We start from the raw sequence: 19,114 nt of genomic DNA, 5'->3' as shown, positions 1-19,114 counted from the left end.
ATTTTAGTCTCTTAGGTTTCCAAGCTAGGATTTTAAATAGTTTATAATTTTTAGTCTCTTAGGTTTCTTAATTTGTGTTGATTTAAGTTTCCTAGTTTATTTTGGAATCACTTTTCCTACAAGTATTAGGTTAAGTTTAGTTCATTATAAATAAGCCTACAAGCATATGTAATTGATTCATTCAATAATATTTTAAAGAGCTTTTCTTCTATCTTCCTTGTGGATTCAGGGGTGTTCTTGTGGATTCAAGAATTCTCGTCTACTAGAACGATATCTAGTCTCGTGTGATTTATTCCGCTGCATCAAGTGGTATCAGAACTAAAAGTCACCTGGCTCAATGGCACAAGACAGAGTAGATCATGAAAACCCTACTGGCGGTGATCGTGGGGTCGACGCCCTGTGGGTAGCATATGAGAAACAACAAGAGCAGTTGAACGAAATTCGTGATCTGCTTATTGGCCTGAATCTCAATGCCAACAACAGGCCACCAGTGGTTGATAGGGTCCGTGTTGAGGGAGTTGCCTAAGGCCAACCTGTTAACCAGAACAGAGTGCGCACCGAAGGATTCGCCTGAGGTCAACTTGTTCAGAATGCTCCTAGACATCCCCTTTGTTGTCCATCTGATAGTGAAGGAGTCTGAACCAGAGTTTGAACCACTTCCAGCCAACTATCAACCCAGAAGGCAACAACAACAAGGGTTCGATGAGTACCGGATGAAGATAGATCTCCCCCAGTTCAATGGAAATCTACATATTGAGGATTTTCTTGACTGGCTTTCAGAGGTGGAACGATTTTTTGGGATGATGGATGTTCCAGAATCAAAGATGGTGAAATTGGTGGCGTACAAACTAAAAGGAGGTGCTGCCGTTTGGTGGGATCAATTGCAGAAAAATAGGCATCGACAAGGAAAAGAATCTGTACGGACTTGGCGTAAGATGAAACAACTCCTTCAAGACAGATTTTTACCACCAGATTATGATCAATACTTGTTTCAATTGTACCAAAATTGCACCCAAGGAAACCGAACTGTATTTGATTATACAACTGAATTTTGCCGACTTTCAGATCGCAATAATCTTAATGAGACCGAAGAACAGCGTATAGCTTGGTATCTCAATGGGTTAAAATTAACCATTCGAGAGAAGATGGGGCTATCAGTAGTGTGGACTGTGGATGAAGCACATAATATGGCTCTCAAAGCCGAGCTAATGGAGCGCAAGACAACCGATTCTGGATATCATCGGAACCTCCCTGATTCATCGTTTCCTACTAGGGAAAAAGGAAAAGGGGCTACCCAACCAACAATTCCAGTAAATCAGCAGAGGAGTATCGCTGGTGGAGGAGGAGGAAAGCAGATGACTGGATGAAGTAGTAGAGAGGCATCTCGAAACTCAAATCCTTATGCCAAACCAACAACGAATAAGTGTTATAGATGTGGTACGCCTGGCCATCGCTCTAATGTGTGCCCAGAAAGAAGGACTGCTAATTTAGTTGAAGAAGAATATGAAATTGGGGATGATGGAGATGCAGAATATGAGGGTGATCAGTATGAAGGTGCTGAACTCGCCAGAGAAAAAGGAGAACGAGTCAATTGTGTAGTTCAAAGGGTTCTATTTACACCAAAAACTGAGGACCTCAGTCAACGTCACAGTATTTTTTGCTTTTGTTGTACCATAAATCAAAAGGTGTGTGACCTTATTGTGGACAATGGAAGTTGCAAAAATTTTGTGGCTAAACGATTGGTAGCACACCTGAAGTTGTCTTCTGAACCACACCCCTCTCCCTACAGTATTGGCTGGATCAAAAAAAGGACCTGCTGTCAAGATAACCGAAGTATGTAAGATACCTATTTCTATTGGCAAACATTATAAATCCGATGTATTATGTGATGTGGTTGATATGGATGCTAGTCATGTATTACTTGGAAGACCTTGGCAATTTGATGTGGATATTACATTTAGAGGGCGAGACAACACTTACGTGTTTAATTGGGGGTCTCATAAAATTGCTATGAGTCCCTTAAAGCAACACAGTGCCTCCGAAAGTCGAAGCGAAGTCTTTCCTCACTATAACCAATTCAGAGGCCGAGTTTGTGGCAGATGCGAAAACTTCACAAGAGTTATATGCTATGGTTGTGAAAACAATGGTACCTGTGGCCAAGGAGAACACAGTCACACCAATCCCTTAGAAAATTCAACCATTGTTGGAGGAATTCCAAGAGCTTACTACTGACGAATTGCCAGATGAACTTCTGTCCATGAGGGACATTCAACATCAGATTGATTTCATACCAGGAGCAAGTCTGCCAAACCTACCACACTATAGAATGAGTCCAAAAGAGGATGAGATCCTGCGGGAGAAAGTCGAAGAATTGCTGCGAAAGGGACTTATTCGTGAAAGCCTAAGTCCATGTGCTGTTCTGGCATTATTAACGCCAAAGAAAGATAGAAGTTGGCGAATGTGTGTAGACAGCCGAGCCATCAACAAGATTACCATCAAGTATAGATTTCCCATTCCCTGACTAGTTGATATGTTGGACATGCTAGAAGGATCAAAGTGGTTTTCAAAGATTGATCTGCGAAGTGGGTACCATCAAATTCGAATCCGTCCTGGGGATGAATGGAAAACAGCATTCAAGACTAAGGATGGTTTGTATGAATGGTTGGTTATGCCATTCGGCCTTTCTAATGCTCCCAACACCTTCATGCGAGTTATGCATCAGGTATTATGACCTTTCACTGGGAAATTTGTCATGGTTTATTTTCCTGACATATTAATCTACAGTAAATCAGAGGAGGACCACATGGCCCATTTACGAGAGGTGTTGACAGCACTGGAGGTAAGCAAGTTGTACGTTAACCTTAAGAAGTGCAGTTTCCTTACAAGTAGTTTGCTGTTCTTGGGTTATGTGGTTAGTTTAGATGGCATTCATGTGGATTAAGAGAAGGTTCGAGCCATCCAAGAGTGGCCAACACCCAAGACCATTAGTGATGTTCGGAGTTTCCATGGGTTAGCTATGTTTTATAGGCATTTCATTCTAAGTTTCAGCACTATTGTGGCACCAATAATAGAGTCCATGAAGAAAGGGAAATTCCTGTGGAGTGATGATGTAGAAGAGAGCTTCTTGTTGATCCAAGAGAAGTTGTGCACTGCACCAGTGCTAGCTTTGCCCAGTTTTGAGAAGATTTTTGAGGTAGAATGTGATGCCAGTGGTGTGGGCATTGGGGCTGTCCTATCTCAAGAACATAAACCAATGGCCTTTTTCAGTGAAAAATTAAGTGAAGCTTGGCAAAAGTGGAGCACTTACGACCAAGAATTTTATGTAGTGGTTCAAGCTTTGAAGCATTGGGAACATTACCTAATACAGAGAGAGTTTGTGTTGTATACTGATCATCAAGCCTTAAAGTTTATCAACAGCCAGAAGCACCTAGATAACATGCATGTAAGATGGTCTACTTTCCTTCAAAAATTTTCTTTTACTATTCGCCACAAATCAGGGGTTTTGAATCGAGTCGCGGATGCCTTGAGTCGACGGGCTAGTTTATTAGTCACGTTGACACATGAGATTGTGGGGTTTGAGTTCCTGAAAGAACTTTACCCTGATGATGATGACTTCAAGGAGATATGGGCAAAGTGTATTCAAAGGCAACCAGTCACTGATTTTCACATCACTAATGCCTATCTATTTCGAGGAAATCGCTTATGCATCCCCCGTAGCTCTTTGCGAGAGAAACTAATTCGGGATCTCCATGGTAATGGCTTAAGTGGACATTTGGGCAGGGACAAGACTATCGTAAGTATGGAAGAACGATATTTCTGGCCTCAGTTGAAGCGAGATGTTGGCAATTTTGTGAGGAAGTGCTACATTTGTCAAGTATCCAAAGGGCAGTCTCAGAATACTGGCCTCTATATGCCTCTACCTGTTCTTAACAGCATTTGGGAAGACTTGTCGATGGACTTTGTGTTGGGACTCCCTCGTACCCAACGTGGAGTTGATTCTGTGTTCGTAATGGTTGACAGGTTTTCAAAGATGGCGCATTTTATTCCTTGTCGAAAGACTTCAGACGCCTCTCATGTGGCTCGATTATTCTTAAGAGAAGTAGTTCATTTGCATGGAGTCCCTCAATCCATTACCTCAGATCGTGATGTCAAGTTCCTTAGCCACTTCTGGGTGACTTTGTGGATGATATTTAACACAGCCTTGAATCATAGTTCAACCGCGCATCCTCAAACAGATGGTCAAACAGAGGTGACTAATAGGACTTTGGGCAATTTGGTTCGCAACATTTGTGGAGACAAACCAAAGCAATGGGATCTTGCTTTGCCTCAAGCAGAATTCGCATATAATAGCGCAGTTCACAGTGCCACAGGAAAGTCACCATTCTCTCTAGTGTATGTCAAGCCTCCAAAACATGCAGTTGATTTGCTTCGTTTGCCTCGGGGTCCAGGAGTGAGTACTGCCGCTGAAACCATGGCCAAATAAGCCCAAGCAGTACAAGAAGAAGTACGACAGAAGCTGGAGGAAACAAATACCAAATATAAAGCAGCCGCAAACAACCATCGGCGCTCCAAACTGTTCAAGGAAGGAGATTCAGTAATGGTGTTTTTGTGCAAAGACAGATTTCTAGTCGGCACATACAACAAATTGAAGCCTCGCAAGTATGGTCCATATAGGGTGTTGAAGAAAATCAATGACAAGGTTTATGTGATTGAGCTACCAGACGACATGAAGATTTCCAAGACTTTTAATGTAGCCGATTTATATGAGTATCATGTTCAAGAACCCCTCTATCCAGAATCGAACTCGAGGTCAAGTTCTCTCCAAGAAGAAGGGACTGATGTAGAACAAGTAGCCGAAGACTTCTTGGAACAATTGGACCGACAAAAGGCAAGAAAGATGTAGTACAAAATTCTATAATTTTTATATTTCTTAATTTTAGTCTCTTAGGTTTCCAAGCTAGGATTTTAAATAGTTTAGAATTTTTAGTCTCTTAGGTTTCCTAGTTCTCTTAGGTTTCTTAATTTGTGTTGATTTAAGTTTCCTAATTTATTTTGGAATCACTTTTCCTACAAGTATTAGGTTTAGTTTATTCACTTTTCCTACAAGTATTAGGTTAGGTTTAGTTCATTATAAATAAGCCTACAAGCATATGTAATTGATTCATTCAATAATATTTTAAAGAGCTTTTCTTCTATCTTCCTTGTGGATTCAAGGGTGTTCTTGTGGATTCAAGAATTCTCGTCTACTAGAACGATATCTAGTCTCGTGTGATTTATTCCGCTGCGTCAAGAGTGGTGCTATTAGCACGCCAAGAATTAATTTGGACCCCCGATTTCTTTGAACTCCCATTTATAATTTTGAAAACCCTAGAAATTTCTTTACACCCCCCAAATAATACCAAAATTATTCTTAAACATTACACCCAATTGAATGGACACCCCCACACACACCCCCTCCAAAAAAAATGATCTCTGTTAAAATAAAAATAAAAAAACCCTAACAAAACCTCATCATTTTCAAACCCACGAACAAGAAGAACAAGAAGAAGAAGTAGGAGAAGTGTAACTCTGACTTTGATATGCTCTGTCTTTCTCGCTGTCCGTCTGTCTATCTCTCTGGCATGTTTATTTTTTTGGTCAGAAAGACGCATGTAAAGCACCAGTTGATTTGAGTTGAGTTCTATATTTAGTCTTATATTTTCTCTTTGTCATTATTTGGCTAAGTTTGGATAGTTGGTAATAGGCATAATTGTTATGGGCTAATGTAGTTGTATTATTATGTTAGTGTGACCTGATTTTGGGGCTTTGATTTTGGCAACTGAAGCCCTAAATTTTGATGTTCTATAAAGGGTTATTAAATCAATTTACTCAATATGCTTCTGTTCTGTGTTAACTAATGGATGTGGATTTACTCTCTTAATATGCAAAGATTTATCAAAAACTCTTGCAAGCTGTCACTCTAATAAGAAGAAATACAATCTATTGGTATGATTCTCCTTATCATACCTACATAACCTGCTATTAATGTGTAAATTATGTTAGTGAGGATTTCAATTGTAATGCAAATTACAATCATTATTAGCCATCATTCTAGTTCTTCATGTTCAACCTTGCTGGTTTTTTAAACTGACAGGTATCTTTGAGTGGTCATCTGTTTGATCAATTTCTGATAAATGAGGCTTTGAATATTATCGAAGCTGTAGGTGGCTCCTTTCACTTAATTAAGTGTCAAGTGGGTCAAAGTGCATATTATAGTAAGTAATCTTGTAGCCTAGTTTGATATTGGGACCAAAAGGAAAATATTACACATGGACACACATGAACATCCACATCATAGTACCGACAATATGCACTTTGACCCTCAATTTTTGTGTATCTAGGTTTCTTGCCCCAACTCTTATTTAAATATCTATGCCCTTGTAAAATTTTGTACAATTTTGTGCAGTTTACATATGAACTATCAATATTTGTATTCTATATTTTTTGAATTTTGTTGTGTAACATAAGCATTAATCATTAAAATTCGTTGAAAAATATTATATATATAATAAATATGTATTGATATTCTAGTAAGTGAAATGATATCCATAACAATTACGCATTATTTTACATGACAAATTAGATGTCAATGCTTTATGATTTTGAATCAATTATTACAAAATTAGGATGTAGAAAATAAAGGAGGGATAATCATTTGAGATGGTATGACAAAATGTAATAGAGATCAAACAATGCACCTGTAAGAATTCAGGTTTGAGAATGCCAAAAGACAAAGGGTTAGGCTAAGAAGGACATAGGTTGAGTTGGTTCCAAAAGAAATGATTAACTTAAACTTGACTGAAGATATGGTTTTTAAAAGAAAAAATTAGAGAAAAATTATACAATAAGTAAACCCCAAAGAATTGAGAGTCAAGTCAGGTATGTTGTGAATTTCTTTACATTGTACATGTTAGAGGGACACTAATTTTAGATTTAGCATATAGCTATAACATATATAAGGAGCCTAGTAAGTGTGGTACACTATTTTATTCTCTTTCACTTCTCTCTTTTCACTCTCTACCTCTCATCTCTGTTCCTTATTACCTGAGAATCTAACAAGAAATTGGGACTAACGCTTCTTGAGTTAAGATTTATGTGAAATTCATTTGCAAGTGCACTGACAGCTTCTATTTTTGATGTTTATGAGCTTGGGATATTCTATTTTGTTTAAGTCAGGGATGACACATAGTTGAGTAACGTGATTTGGAAAACTTGAATTTTAGAGACCAAAAGAAGAAAAAGAATCCTTTGACCTAACTTGCTTTTGATCATATACACAGCTACATAGCACTGCATGACCACAAACAAGCTAACTTTCTTTTCATATACAACATGTTTGCTCTTGCATATAATCATATTATTTCTTTTCATTTTTTCCTTCCCTAATAAGTATGTTTTCATTTTTTTTTAATTGCTATACTTGTCTTACCTTGTAAATATTGCGTCTTCCAAATGATGCAGCTAACTTATGGACATTAACAATATAACTCGAAAGCGGCAAACGGCATCTTTGAGATGTAACACAACCCAAGTACCTCAAAATGTCGGTCGGAAACGTCATGCTCGTAATGTTCAGGTTGACGAATTTGATGGTGCTGAACCCAATGTCAATGATATTGGTAGCAATGAAGAGCAAACGAACATTCCTATCATTGACCACCACACGGACATTCCTGATGTTGACCATCCCACTGACATGCCTGGTTCAAGTGAAGAGCTTGCTACATCATTTCCCGGGGCCTAGTTGATCATTCAATTCTGATAAATTTTAGTTGTCATGTAGCAGCCAAAGTTTGGAATAATGAGGTATAACTTACAAACTATTGTCTTGTTTTAATAATTTCAATAAAAAAAATGAGAGATACATGACACCGTTGTGATATGCAATGATGCAGGAACGAGATTTGTTAAGATGCTTGAACCATGGCTCTAAGGTTGCCGATTGGTCTTTAACATCGGAAGGAGTTGACAACTAAAAATTCATGATCATTTGTGAGATAGTATGGATGTTTTGTTATTAAAATGAATTTTTATGTGTATTTTCGTATTACTATGGATGATTATGGACCATCCTTTTGACTTAGTAATATCATGGATGATTTTGTCATGGTTGCTTTAATGTACGACAGAAGTTATGTTCGCACCATGGTTTTCAGTTAGTAATTTCATTAATGCTTTTGAATTATATATGTCGTGTTTGATTGTTATGATTGCTTCAAATTTGTTGTTGTGTTTTTATCGTTATATATACATCATCATTGAGTTTAAGAAGTCTCTATGTTTGGGCTTGTATTCCCGAACATTACATAGTTGTTCAGGAACACATTACCAAACAAATAAGTAATGTCCGGGCCTGTATTCCTGAACATAAAAAAATACAAACTTCTGGGAGCTTTAAGAATTTTGACAGTTAAAAGTGTTAATAAGTCTCCATGTTCGGCCCTGTACTACCAAACATTACATAGTTGTTCGGGAATACGTTACCGAACAAATAAGTAATATTCGGGACTGTATTCCCGAACATAAAAAAAATGCAAACTTCTGGGAGCTTTAAGAATTTTGACGGTTACAAGTGTTAAGAAGACTTCATGTTCGGGCCTGTACTCCCGAACATTACATAGTTATTGGGAACACATTACTGAACAAATAAGTAATGTCCGGGCCTATATTCCCGAACATAAAAAAATGCAAACTTCTAGGAGCTTTAAGAATTTTGACGGTTGCAAGTGTTAAGAAGTCTCCATGTTCGGGCCTGTATTCCCAAACATAAAAAAATGCAAACTTCTAGGAGCTTTAAGAATTTTGACGGTTGCAAGTGTTAAGAAGTCTCCATGTTCAGGCCTGTATTCCCAAACATAAAAAAATGCAAACGTCTAGGAGCTTTAAGAATTTTGACGGTTGCAAGTGTTAAGAAGTCTCCATGTTCGGGCCTGTACTTCCGAACATTACATCGTTGTTCGGGAACACGTTACCAAACAAATAAGTAATAAGTAATGTCCGGGCCTGTATTCCCGAACATAAAAAAATGCAAACTTCTGGGAGCTTTAAGAATTTTGACGATTGTAAGTGTTAAGAAGTCTCCATGTTCGGGCCTGTACTCCTGAACATTATTTATTTGTTCGGGAATACGTTACCGAACAATTAAGTAATGTTCAGGCCTGTATTCCTGAACATGAACAAATGCAAACTTTTGGGAGCCTTAACAATTTTGACTAATGAAAGTGTTAACAAATTTCCATTTGGTCAAAGTTTAGCATTTTTGATTAAGATTGGAATTCTTCAGATAATAAAATTGGACTTCACGTTACCAACCAGTTTCATAAATAAACAAAATTAGAATTCTTCAGATAATAAAAAACATGTTATAAACATGCACATCTACTTCGTTAGAACTTCATATGTCTACATCTAACTCTATTGTCTCAGTTGTCGCTACACTCGATCCTACGAGTGAAGTGAAATGTTGTACTTGGGCATTGTAAGTTGTCTTCCATCCTGCAGTAGCACGTAAATGGTAACGCTGCCAATTTGTTGCTATGGGTGGCATCGGGTGACCATGCACCAAAAAGACCTACAAATATGAAATAATGGTAAATTACAATTTACTATTGTATTGCTAATAACAAAAATAAATTTGTTTTAATAATGGGCCTCATAATGAGTACCTGAATGAAATGGTTGTTGTTGACGAACCTGATACATATCTCCTTGCGAGATGCAATCGGCATTGGGATCGTTCTAAGAGGGAGAAAAGTAAGGCATTGTTGAGAAGATAAGTGAAATAACACAACATTGTAAAAAGATGATATCAGATGACCCATGTCAGGCATTGTCATCCAATGACTATATGCAGCATTTGATTCAAAATACGCTAAAGTAGTAGTTAACTCATAAACTCTTTCTTGACCCCCAAATAAACTCTTGTAGCGATCTATATGGGCATGTAATTCTTGTAGTAAATCTTTCCTCACTTGCAACCATCCATCTTCCCAAAATCCCATCAATCCAACAATGGTTCGAAATCCACAATTACCATTAGCATTAACATTCTTCACGAGTTGAATATATGGCCTCAAATTTGAAGGAAATTCACCTACGAAAGACAAATTGGTTTTTTTGTTGTTGATCAGTGTGGGTATACCTACACACATAGCCAAAGTTAGTTAATACATGTTGTACAGGTATAAACATAATTAATCGGTTTGCAAACCCACACCTTTGGTCGCTGCATTGATTTTAATTTCTTTGGACACATATTTTTCTTCAAACCTACACTTGGTGAATAGCTGTCCTGTGTAGATGAAACAAACTTAAAGGCAGAGGGCTCACGACGAGTAGAAGTATCAATCTTCAAGGATGGTCGACCTCGTGGGTTAAGCTTCACTTCAGGTTCAATGAAGAATGTACTCTCAGGTGTATGTATCTCCCTCAACTTCTTTAATATTTGAACCTGCATAGTTCGATCTACCTCTTCGTAACGTCGAGCAAACATATCCAACTCTGATTTGTAATCCAAAAATGAATTTGATTTTTTAGGAGTATTAAGCATGTCCAGCTTGGACCAATGTGGATCTACAGAAGTTAGAGGAATTGGTCAGTTTTCTCTCATATAATCTACTATTTCATGCGCACACGGTAATCCATGTGTATAACGAACAACACAACCACATGTAACAATGTCAATGCCGACAAAAGATGCTCGCTTGGACTTTGCCAATATCATTTCCAATGCTACAATAGACACATTCCCACGAAGATCTTTAAATTGAGCAGGCTTGAAATTATGTTGCACATCTATCTTGCTTTTCTCAAAAGATGATTTGATGTCAGTGTGTTGCAACTCAAGAAAATTGTGTATCCTTGACCAATTTGACTAAAAACTCCCTTGACTTGATCCAAGATATCTCTTGAGCTTTGCATATGAATTCTCTACCCTATATATGTAAACCATTACAATGGTAAAACAGGAAAATATACATTTTTTTTGAAAATAATTGAATTTACCTGTTCGTTGTTGAATTTTCCAAGTGCATACATGTATTTGTCCATGCAGCTACAAATCTCTCCTTATATGTATCCAACCAAGAAGATGTGACATATTGACGTGCCGCTACATAAAAGGCGAACTCATTTTGTAGTAATACGAGTCGTTGCATGTACACTTCTTCAAAAGATGACATAACCAACATATTCCAACTTGTTATAAACATATCCCATTTTTCCTTTTTCTCAAACAATTTTTTGCATTTGGCCAACACATTTTTATTAATATGCCATCTACATAACAAACTTGTAGCGTATGGAAATATCGTTGCAATAGCATTCATTAGACTCAATTCTCTGTCTGAAACAATAACATTGGGAAGACTATTCTCATCCATCAAACTACGCAAAATACCAAGTGCCCATGCATAATTATCCTCCCTCTCATACTGGCGGTATGCAAAACCCACAGAAAAAGTCTTTTCAGTGGATGTTACTCCTACAATCTCTAAAAGTTGCAAATGATATCGATTGGTCTTATTTGTACAATCCATTAGTAACATGCGTGGGAATGCACGTAGCAAATCCAAACTAACTAGATGTGCAAAGAATAAATCGGTAACAGTCTTAGTATCTTTACAGTTCCTATGCCATTCTATGTATTTGTTCACCGCTAACTGACCCAATAGTAGCTGCATTTCAGATCTCCCAGCCTTCTCAAAAACTTTATGCCGTTGATGTGCATTGTAGATTGTTTTCATTGTGGAAACATTTTCACTATTGCGTTGTTTAAGTGTGACTAATATCTCACTTGGTCGTACCATACTCTTTGACATATCAACCAACAAAGAAGTTTCCTCATGTGATAATTTCCTAGCATAAGAATGACCTTCAAGACAAACCGCAGTAGGATGATTATGCACACCACATATCACGATCAATGTCCAATCATCGTTTGTATCTAATTTTTTAGCTTTTAACAGAAAAGGTGGTCACATTTTTTACTACCGGTAAGTTTCAATTTTTTTCCCTTAGGTCTAGTGTTTTTCCTAGTGTCCCTATAACATCCGCTCCTCTCACAAGCAAAAGTGAGTCTTGGTTTTTTACGATGAGTACCACCCGCATATGATTTCTTCGCAACAATAACCAAACCATTTCTCCTCCTAACGTCACGTACCCACCGAATTAATTCATCTCGAGACTTGAATATCTAAAATTGTAAAAATAAAGTAATGATTTTGTTACCAATATACACATAAAGAAATAAATTAATGCACATTAACAATATACATTTGAAAAATATTCATATATAATTTTCAATGCGTTCGTATATTACCTCATGAGTCACAAATTCATTACTATAATCTATTATGAATTCTGAGCCAACTTTGCTGCTTTTATTTGACTCGCCATCATCCTAAAATAAATAACAATACAAATTAAATTTTAAAATTTGATCAGTAAAACAGGTCCGAACCTATGAATAACGTTCGGTTACATGCTTCCGAACAAATAATAAATGTTCGGTTACCAGTTCCTGAACAAATAAACAATATTCGAGCCTGTGTTCCTGAATTTCGGTCAAATGTTCGGGAGTTCAGTCCCGAAAAAATGATGAACATATTTTATAATTTTTTTCATTTTTTTCAAGAAACTTACCCTTACAAGCCCAATCTCCTCTAAGCTAAAAACAACATCAAAACTATGAATCTCCTCTGCGCTATCGTACTCTTCTCGTTTTATGGAATTGTAGTTGCCTGAAAAGCTTCCACTCATTATTATTACCGGATGAGTGTAGGTAATCAAATTGTTGCCAAAGGGTTTTCAAGGTTTTCAGTGTGAGTAAGTTTTGAAGGTGGGATTTGGGGAAGATGAATGAGTGGTGATAGAGGTGGGTGTTTACATAAACCCTAATTCATGATATAATGGGTGTATAGGTTTAATTGTAAGATGGGGTGTCCCAACATTAATGATGCCCTTTTTCGTAATTTCATTTAAGGTTATTATTGTAATAAAAAATAAATAAAAATTGGGGGGTCCAACATAATTCTTAGGGTGCTAATAGCAGCACTCTTACAAAATGCATGAAGAATTTATTTAAATTAAAATCAAAATGAATGTAATCCTTCAATAACGCATTAAAAGATTCACTGAGTTGTGTTGTATTCATTCTCGCAGCCCATGTTGATCTAACATATAGCCTATCCCATTTTTCCTTCACCCCAAAAGTCAACTTCAACCAATGATTATCATAAGCATCATATGCATTAAGCATTTCCCCCCACTTCATTTTTCATTCATTTTCATCCTCAATATCAAACATAAATTTATTTAATACACTTTTCACCCCCTTTATCTTGAAAAAGACAATTAACATGCCTTAATGCATTTTGCATCAAATGCCAAGTGCACAAACTGTGACTCGTGTCAGGCATCACAATGGGTATGGCCTTAGCCATTACAGCGTCTTGATCGGCAAACAAAGTTTTTGGTGCCTTTTTTGACACAGCTTTTTAAAAAGTTTGAAATAACCATACAAACGTTTCGACAATCTCATCATACAACAAAGTTGCACCAAAAACAACTGTTTCTCTATGATTGTTAAATCCCACAAAAGATGCAAATGGCCTAAGCTCTTTATTTAACTTGTAGGTATTATCAAATGTAACTACATCGCCAAATCGGGCATAATCCATGATCATTTATGCATTAGCCCAAAACATTTTCATTATTTGCTCCTCATTATCTAAATGGAAAGCATAAAAAATAGATGGATTTTCCAAAGATTTTTGTTGAAAGTATTGCAATACATTACCTACTTCTAAATGGAAAGCATAACTTTTTTGTCTTTTAGTTCTTAAGTAATTTTTTTTGATCTAATTTCATAAACCCAAGAGACTGCCTCCCACCAACTTCCTTACCCATGAGTTCAAAAGATTTCCCTAAATGAAGACTAGACTATGAAGCTAAGTCTAATTGAATTGCTTGGTAGCAGATATCTTTCTTTGCGATGGCAACATATGGGCACAATCAGGAGATACAAGTTCATGGTTGTATTTTTCTTTGAAATCAATTCACAACAAATTTCCCAGTAGTGACATCCAATTTAACAAAAAGACGGGCCTCACAACCATTCATAGTTTCAGCTGTAGGGTTTTTTTGTCAATGGGTCTTGCTTGTCAACCTTCGAAATCCCACCTTGTTGCAAACAAAATTTCTAGAAATAATTTGTTTAGTAAACTTGTTCTTCTTGCAATATTTCCTTCTTAGGCTAAACCCCATTCTTTTGCCATATGCATTATAAAAATCATACGCACTTTCTTCCAAATCAAAGGTCATTCCTTCTTTTGGGTTCCAAACACAATCGTTGTCAGGTTCCATATCCATATGAAAACACAACTGAAAAGCAAAGGCAATGAAATGAGAGAAGTATCAAAATGCCATTCGTTATAACTTTGGTCATTCCTATAGAAACTCTTTCTTCAAACACAACTTAGAAAAAAAAAATTGAATTTATTAGTAATTAATTTGATTAAAGAAATGGTATAACTGGTTGTCTTATACATTAATTTAATGTATACTATTCATTCATACATTAATTTGACCTTTACAAAAATCACTAGAAAAGACATTCCTATAACAAAAACTACCAACAATTTGACAAATAAAATCAAGAACAAACCAAACCAAATCTCATAGATTACTTCCTATACATTAAAATCATTTCTATAAAAAAAGCCTTCTTCACACATAGCTTTAGAAAAAAAAATTGAACCTTTAAGAAATCAAACAACAACAATTTCATGTCTTATACATTAATTCATCATAACTATGAAGAGTTATTCCTATAAAATCATTCCTATTTAGAAAAAAAATATATATAAATAAATAAATAAATAAATAAACCTTTAACAACTCAAACAACAACAATTTCGTATCTTATACATTAACGTTTAAAAAATCAAACAAGAGCCTTTAACTGGATGTCTTATACATTAATTTCATGTATACTCTTCATACATTAATTTAATCTTTAAGAAATCAAACATCAACAACTTTACAAACAAAATTAGCAACAAAATAAAAAATTTGACAAAGGACAATTTCAAAATACCAGTGAAAAAAAATCACTGAAAAAAACATATTACCGTAGGTTTCAATTTGGTGAAGATAGCACATAGAAGGGTTTTCTTGTCGGGGATCTGGTTCGTAGTGGAAATCTTGAAGGAGATGAAAATGAGGAGATGAGAGTAAGGATGATGAGCTGAGGGAGATGGAGAAAGAGAGGCAGAAACCGAGAAGGATTTCGAGCCACTTTGCGAGAGTGGGGTTTGGGGAGGGGAGGTCACCGTCAATGTTCGCTGTTGATCGCACGAGATAGAGTCGTCACTGGTGAAGAATTCAAGAGAGAGGGAAAAAGTGGATGGAAAGATATGGAAGGGAAAATTTGAGCTCAGTTTTGCTAAATGAAATTTGAATTTTTTATTTTTATTTTTTATAGCTAATTTGAGTCGCAAGTTTTTAGTGGGGTGACGTGGCCCAATCTAGGCCGTGCGCAGGAGGGAAGGCTGGAGAGGATCTGAACTCGTCCAAAAGCATCTCTGCATAAGAAAGAGTCCAAAAATAATCGAAAAATGCTAACCACCCTCGTTGGTTAATATTGAAACATATTTCTAACATCATTAAAAACTATTAATTAACTTGATGATTTATTAATAAAATGAGCAATTTATTATGAAATTAGAAACCTTAGAGGATGGAATGTAATTTCCAGAACCACAGGGGATGATTCGTATTTTAATCAAACCTCAGGGGTGTATTTGTAATTTACCTTTAAAAATTTGAGGTTGAAAAGAGAGCACCCAACAATACTTTCTCAATACTCTGCCTTGTTTCTCTCCTCCTTACAATGGATCTCCAATTTCCCTTCTCTCACCACTTTTTTCATCCTCATTTTCTTCTTGTTTAAGTTAGTCAAATAATTGAAAAGACCCAAAACCCATAACCCAACTTAGAAATTGCCCACAGGCCACGGAAGCTACCTCTCATTGGAAGCATCCACTACTTGGCCGGTTCACTACCACATCACTCTCTACAATACTTGGCCAAGAAATATGGACCCCTTATGCACATACAACTTGGGGAGATCTCTGTTATTGTCATATCATCGCCAATAATGGCGAAAGAGGTGTTGAAAAAGCACGATTTAGCATTTACAAATAGGCCTAATCTTTTAGCAGGTACCATCATGACCTACGACAAACTAGATAGCGTCTTTTCTTCCTATGGTGATTATTGGCGACAAATGCGTAAAATTTGCATCTTGGAACTCTTGAGTGCCAAAAATGTCTGTCATTTTGTTCCATTCGGGAGAATGGGGTCTTGCATCTCATAAAATCAATCAAAATGTCCTCAGGATCACTTATCAATCTTACAGAAAAGGTTTTCACATTGATGAATGCCATAACTTCAAGAGCACCATTTGGAAGGAGATTGAAACAAGAAGATGAACTGATACACTTAGTAAAGGAGTCAGTGTCGTTGGGAAGTGATTTTAATGTGTCTAATTTGTTTTCTTCTCTCAAATTTCTTCATGTTCTTAGTGGAATGAAGCTTAAATTGGTGAGTATGCATAGGAAGATTAATGCGATTCTTGAAAACATCATTCATGACCATAAAAAAACATGGCAAGCTCGAAAAAGGGAAACGGTGAATCAAGGGAAGAAGATATTGTTGATATGCTACTTAGACTTATGGAGATGGGTGACCTTGAGTTTCATATTGCAACCAACAATATTAAAGTTGTCATTCTGGTTAGTATTTATGCTTACAAATACATATACATTTCTTTCGTTATTCTCCAAAAATATTTTCATACAAGTATCTGGTATGAGAAATATGTATTCGGTAATTTTTAAAAGAAATCGAATGTTGGGTACTACTGGAGTACAACAATGGGTGCGGTTTGGGTACAACATGGGTACATATCGAATAGTTTTGTTGGGAAAAACCTAGAGACTAGAATAAATATAAACTCCAAAAGTACACAGTATTTTTGCAAAAGGTCATAAATTTGAGAGAATACTTAGACTGTATTTGGATCAACGATTTGAGTAAGAATTTGTGAAGAAAAACAAATGAATGGAATATAATTTTTTTTACTATTCACTTCTCTTTTTCTTTTACTTTGATAAATCTTCTCTCAAATCCTTAATCCAACCATGGCCTTAGGGTTCTTCTTAGTCTTTACAAATTCAACAATCATATTTCTCTATCCGTTAAGATTTTGTCTCTCTCTTAATGTAATCTCTTTGTCGTTGACATTCAACTCTAATGTGAAACTTTCTTTATCTATTTTTGCAGTTAATTTCTAATTGTTTTACATCTATGTTACTACAAATTATAAAAGTATTTTTTTTTATAAATGTATTTTTTTTTATAAATGTAAAGAGTTTTACTCTTCTTTTTTTTTATCAGAAGAAAATCCATTGAAAGAAGCCAAATCGGCACTTACAAAGACCATCCAAAAACAAAGCTTACACCAAACAAAGTAGAGATATTACAATAAGCATACTGGAGAAAAAATATGAATATATTCAGATGCACATTTCGTGCTCATGCTCGTAGTACAAAGTAGAGCCGATCATAAGGCTCGACAATAGAGTATGTCTAAGATAAAACATATGTTTCATAGTAGAGTGGGTAAGCCACAAATAAAGCACTGGTGGACTCAATAACCATAACCAAAATCAAAGAAAACATAAAAAGAAAAGAAAAGCTAGAACCTCAGACCCAAGATCCGTGATAGATATGTTGGAGAAGAGGTTGTAACGGCTTCAAAGTGATTCGGCTAAGGGAGTTGCAAATCTTAGTCCCAGCAAGCTGAGAACGCAGCGGCTCTGGAGGAGAAGGATCGTGGAAGCGGCAGAGAGCACAATCTGGAAGATCCGGTGAGGCCCCAACTAAGGAAGTCAGAAATGAGAGGAAATGAGATGAAGAGTAAAGATTCACAATGAGGGGAAAACACCTCACATAGAGGGAGAAGATGGGAAGACTGGGCTCTCAAAGCTTATTGATCCAAATAGGACAAGGAAAATGGAAGAGAAAGAGGGGTAAAAAGGAGGAGAAAAGCGGCCGGAGGACTGAGCCCCCTCCACCACCCTGAGCAACACCTTCAAGAGTAACCCTAGGAGAGGTAAAGAGAGAGGCTCTCAGTTTTAGAGAGAGGGAGAGATGCTGTTGAGCCTTACTCATATTCTATATTTTTTTAAATGTTGCCATTTCAACATACCTGTAATGTATTTGTACCAAAACAAATTCAACAATGAAAAACAAGATATGTTCTCAGCCGGCATTAAAACTTCTTCAACAACATTGGAATGGGCAATGTTAGAAATCATCAAGAAACAAAGAGTGATAACAAAAGTCTAAGTTGAACTCAGACATGCACTCAAGGGGAAAGAAAACAATTAATGAAACTAACATTCAAGGCTTAAACTACTTAAAATTGGTAATCAAAGAAACTCTAAGGCTTCACCCTCCAGCTCCTCTCTTACTCCCTAGAGAATGCAGAGAAGAATGTGAAATCAACGGATACAAAATCCCCTTAAAAACCAAAGTCATTGTGAACACGTGGGCCCTTGGAAGAGATCTTGAATACTGGCACGACGTTGAGAGTTTTTCGCCTAAGAGATTTGAGGACAATGATGTTGATTTTGTGGGGACTAAATTTCAATATATTACATTTGGGACGGGAAGAAGAATGTGTCCTGGTATTTCTTTCAGTGTGGTCAATGTTGAGCTTCTTTTGGCTCAATTGTTGTACTTTTTTTTACCGGAAACTGGCCTATAGGACTAAGCTGGAAGATATAGAAATGACCGAGTCATTTGGAGCAACTGCTAGGAGGAAAAGGAGCTTGTGTTTGATTAGAACTCCTTATTCACTTGATGATGATGATCAATCATGCTAAAAGATCTAAACAAGTCTTATGTGCTGGGTTTATGGAGCAAATTAGTACTGTATACCTTACTACGTAATCACGAATCTAACTATAGATGTAAATAAATCGTAGCATACATATATTGTTGTTTA

The 19,114-nt window shown here is 36.5% G+C and overlaps 1 protein-coding gene and 1 pseudogene across 1 annotated transcript; one reads left to right on the top strand and one right to left on the bottom strand.

The window, feature by feature from the left end:
* Nucleotides 1-9,433: 9,433 nt before the first annotated feature.
* On the bottom strand, nt 9,434-12,798 carry LOC114267153 (uncharacterized). The gene is made up of 8 exons (XM_028208162.2): nt 12,682-12,798; nt 12,359-12,439; nt 12,139-12,232; nt 11,330-11,911; nt 10,705-10,770; nt 10,309-10,611; nt 9,705-10,180; nt 9,434-9,610 (listed from the first exon to the last, which is right to left on the bottom strand). The coding sequence occupies exons 1-8, from the start codon at nt 12,796-12,798 to the stop codon at nt 9,434-9,436; spliced, it is 1,896 nt and encodes a 631-aa protein (XP_028063963.2).
* A 2,858-nt stretch (nt 12,799-15,656) lies between these two features.
* On the top strand, nt 15,657-18,874 carry LOC114267146 (premnaspirodiene oxygenase-like; annotated as a pseudogene).
* The last annotated feature ends 240 nt before the right edge of the window (nt 18,875-19,114 follow it).

The sequence above is a fragment of the Camellia sinensis genome, chromosome 9, assembly GCF_055761805.1.
Source record: "Camellia sinensis isolate YWXY chromosome 9, ASM5576180v1, whole genome shotgun sequence".
Lineage (NCBI taxonomy): Eukaryota > Viridiplantae > Streptophyta > Magnoliopsida > Ericales > Theaceae > Camellia > Camellia sinensis.
This window is presented reverse-complemented; position numbering and strand designations above follow the sequence as displayed.

Excerpts from the sequence above, each read along its gene's own strand:
- LOC114267153 (XM_028208162.2), bottom strand. The coding sequence starts at position 12,798 with ATGAGTGGAAGCTTTTCAGGCAACTACAATTCCATAAAACGAGAAGAG. Across the intron at positions 10,612-10,704 it reads CATTGACATTGTTACATGTG|ATCCACATTGGTCCAAGCTG; the intron begins GTTGTGTTGTTC and ends TAACTTCTGTAG. Across the intron at positions 10,181-10,308 it reads CAGCTATTCACCAAGTGTAG|GTATACCCACACTGATCAAC; the intron begins GTTTGAAGAAAA and ends CTATGTGTGTAG.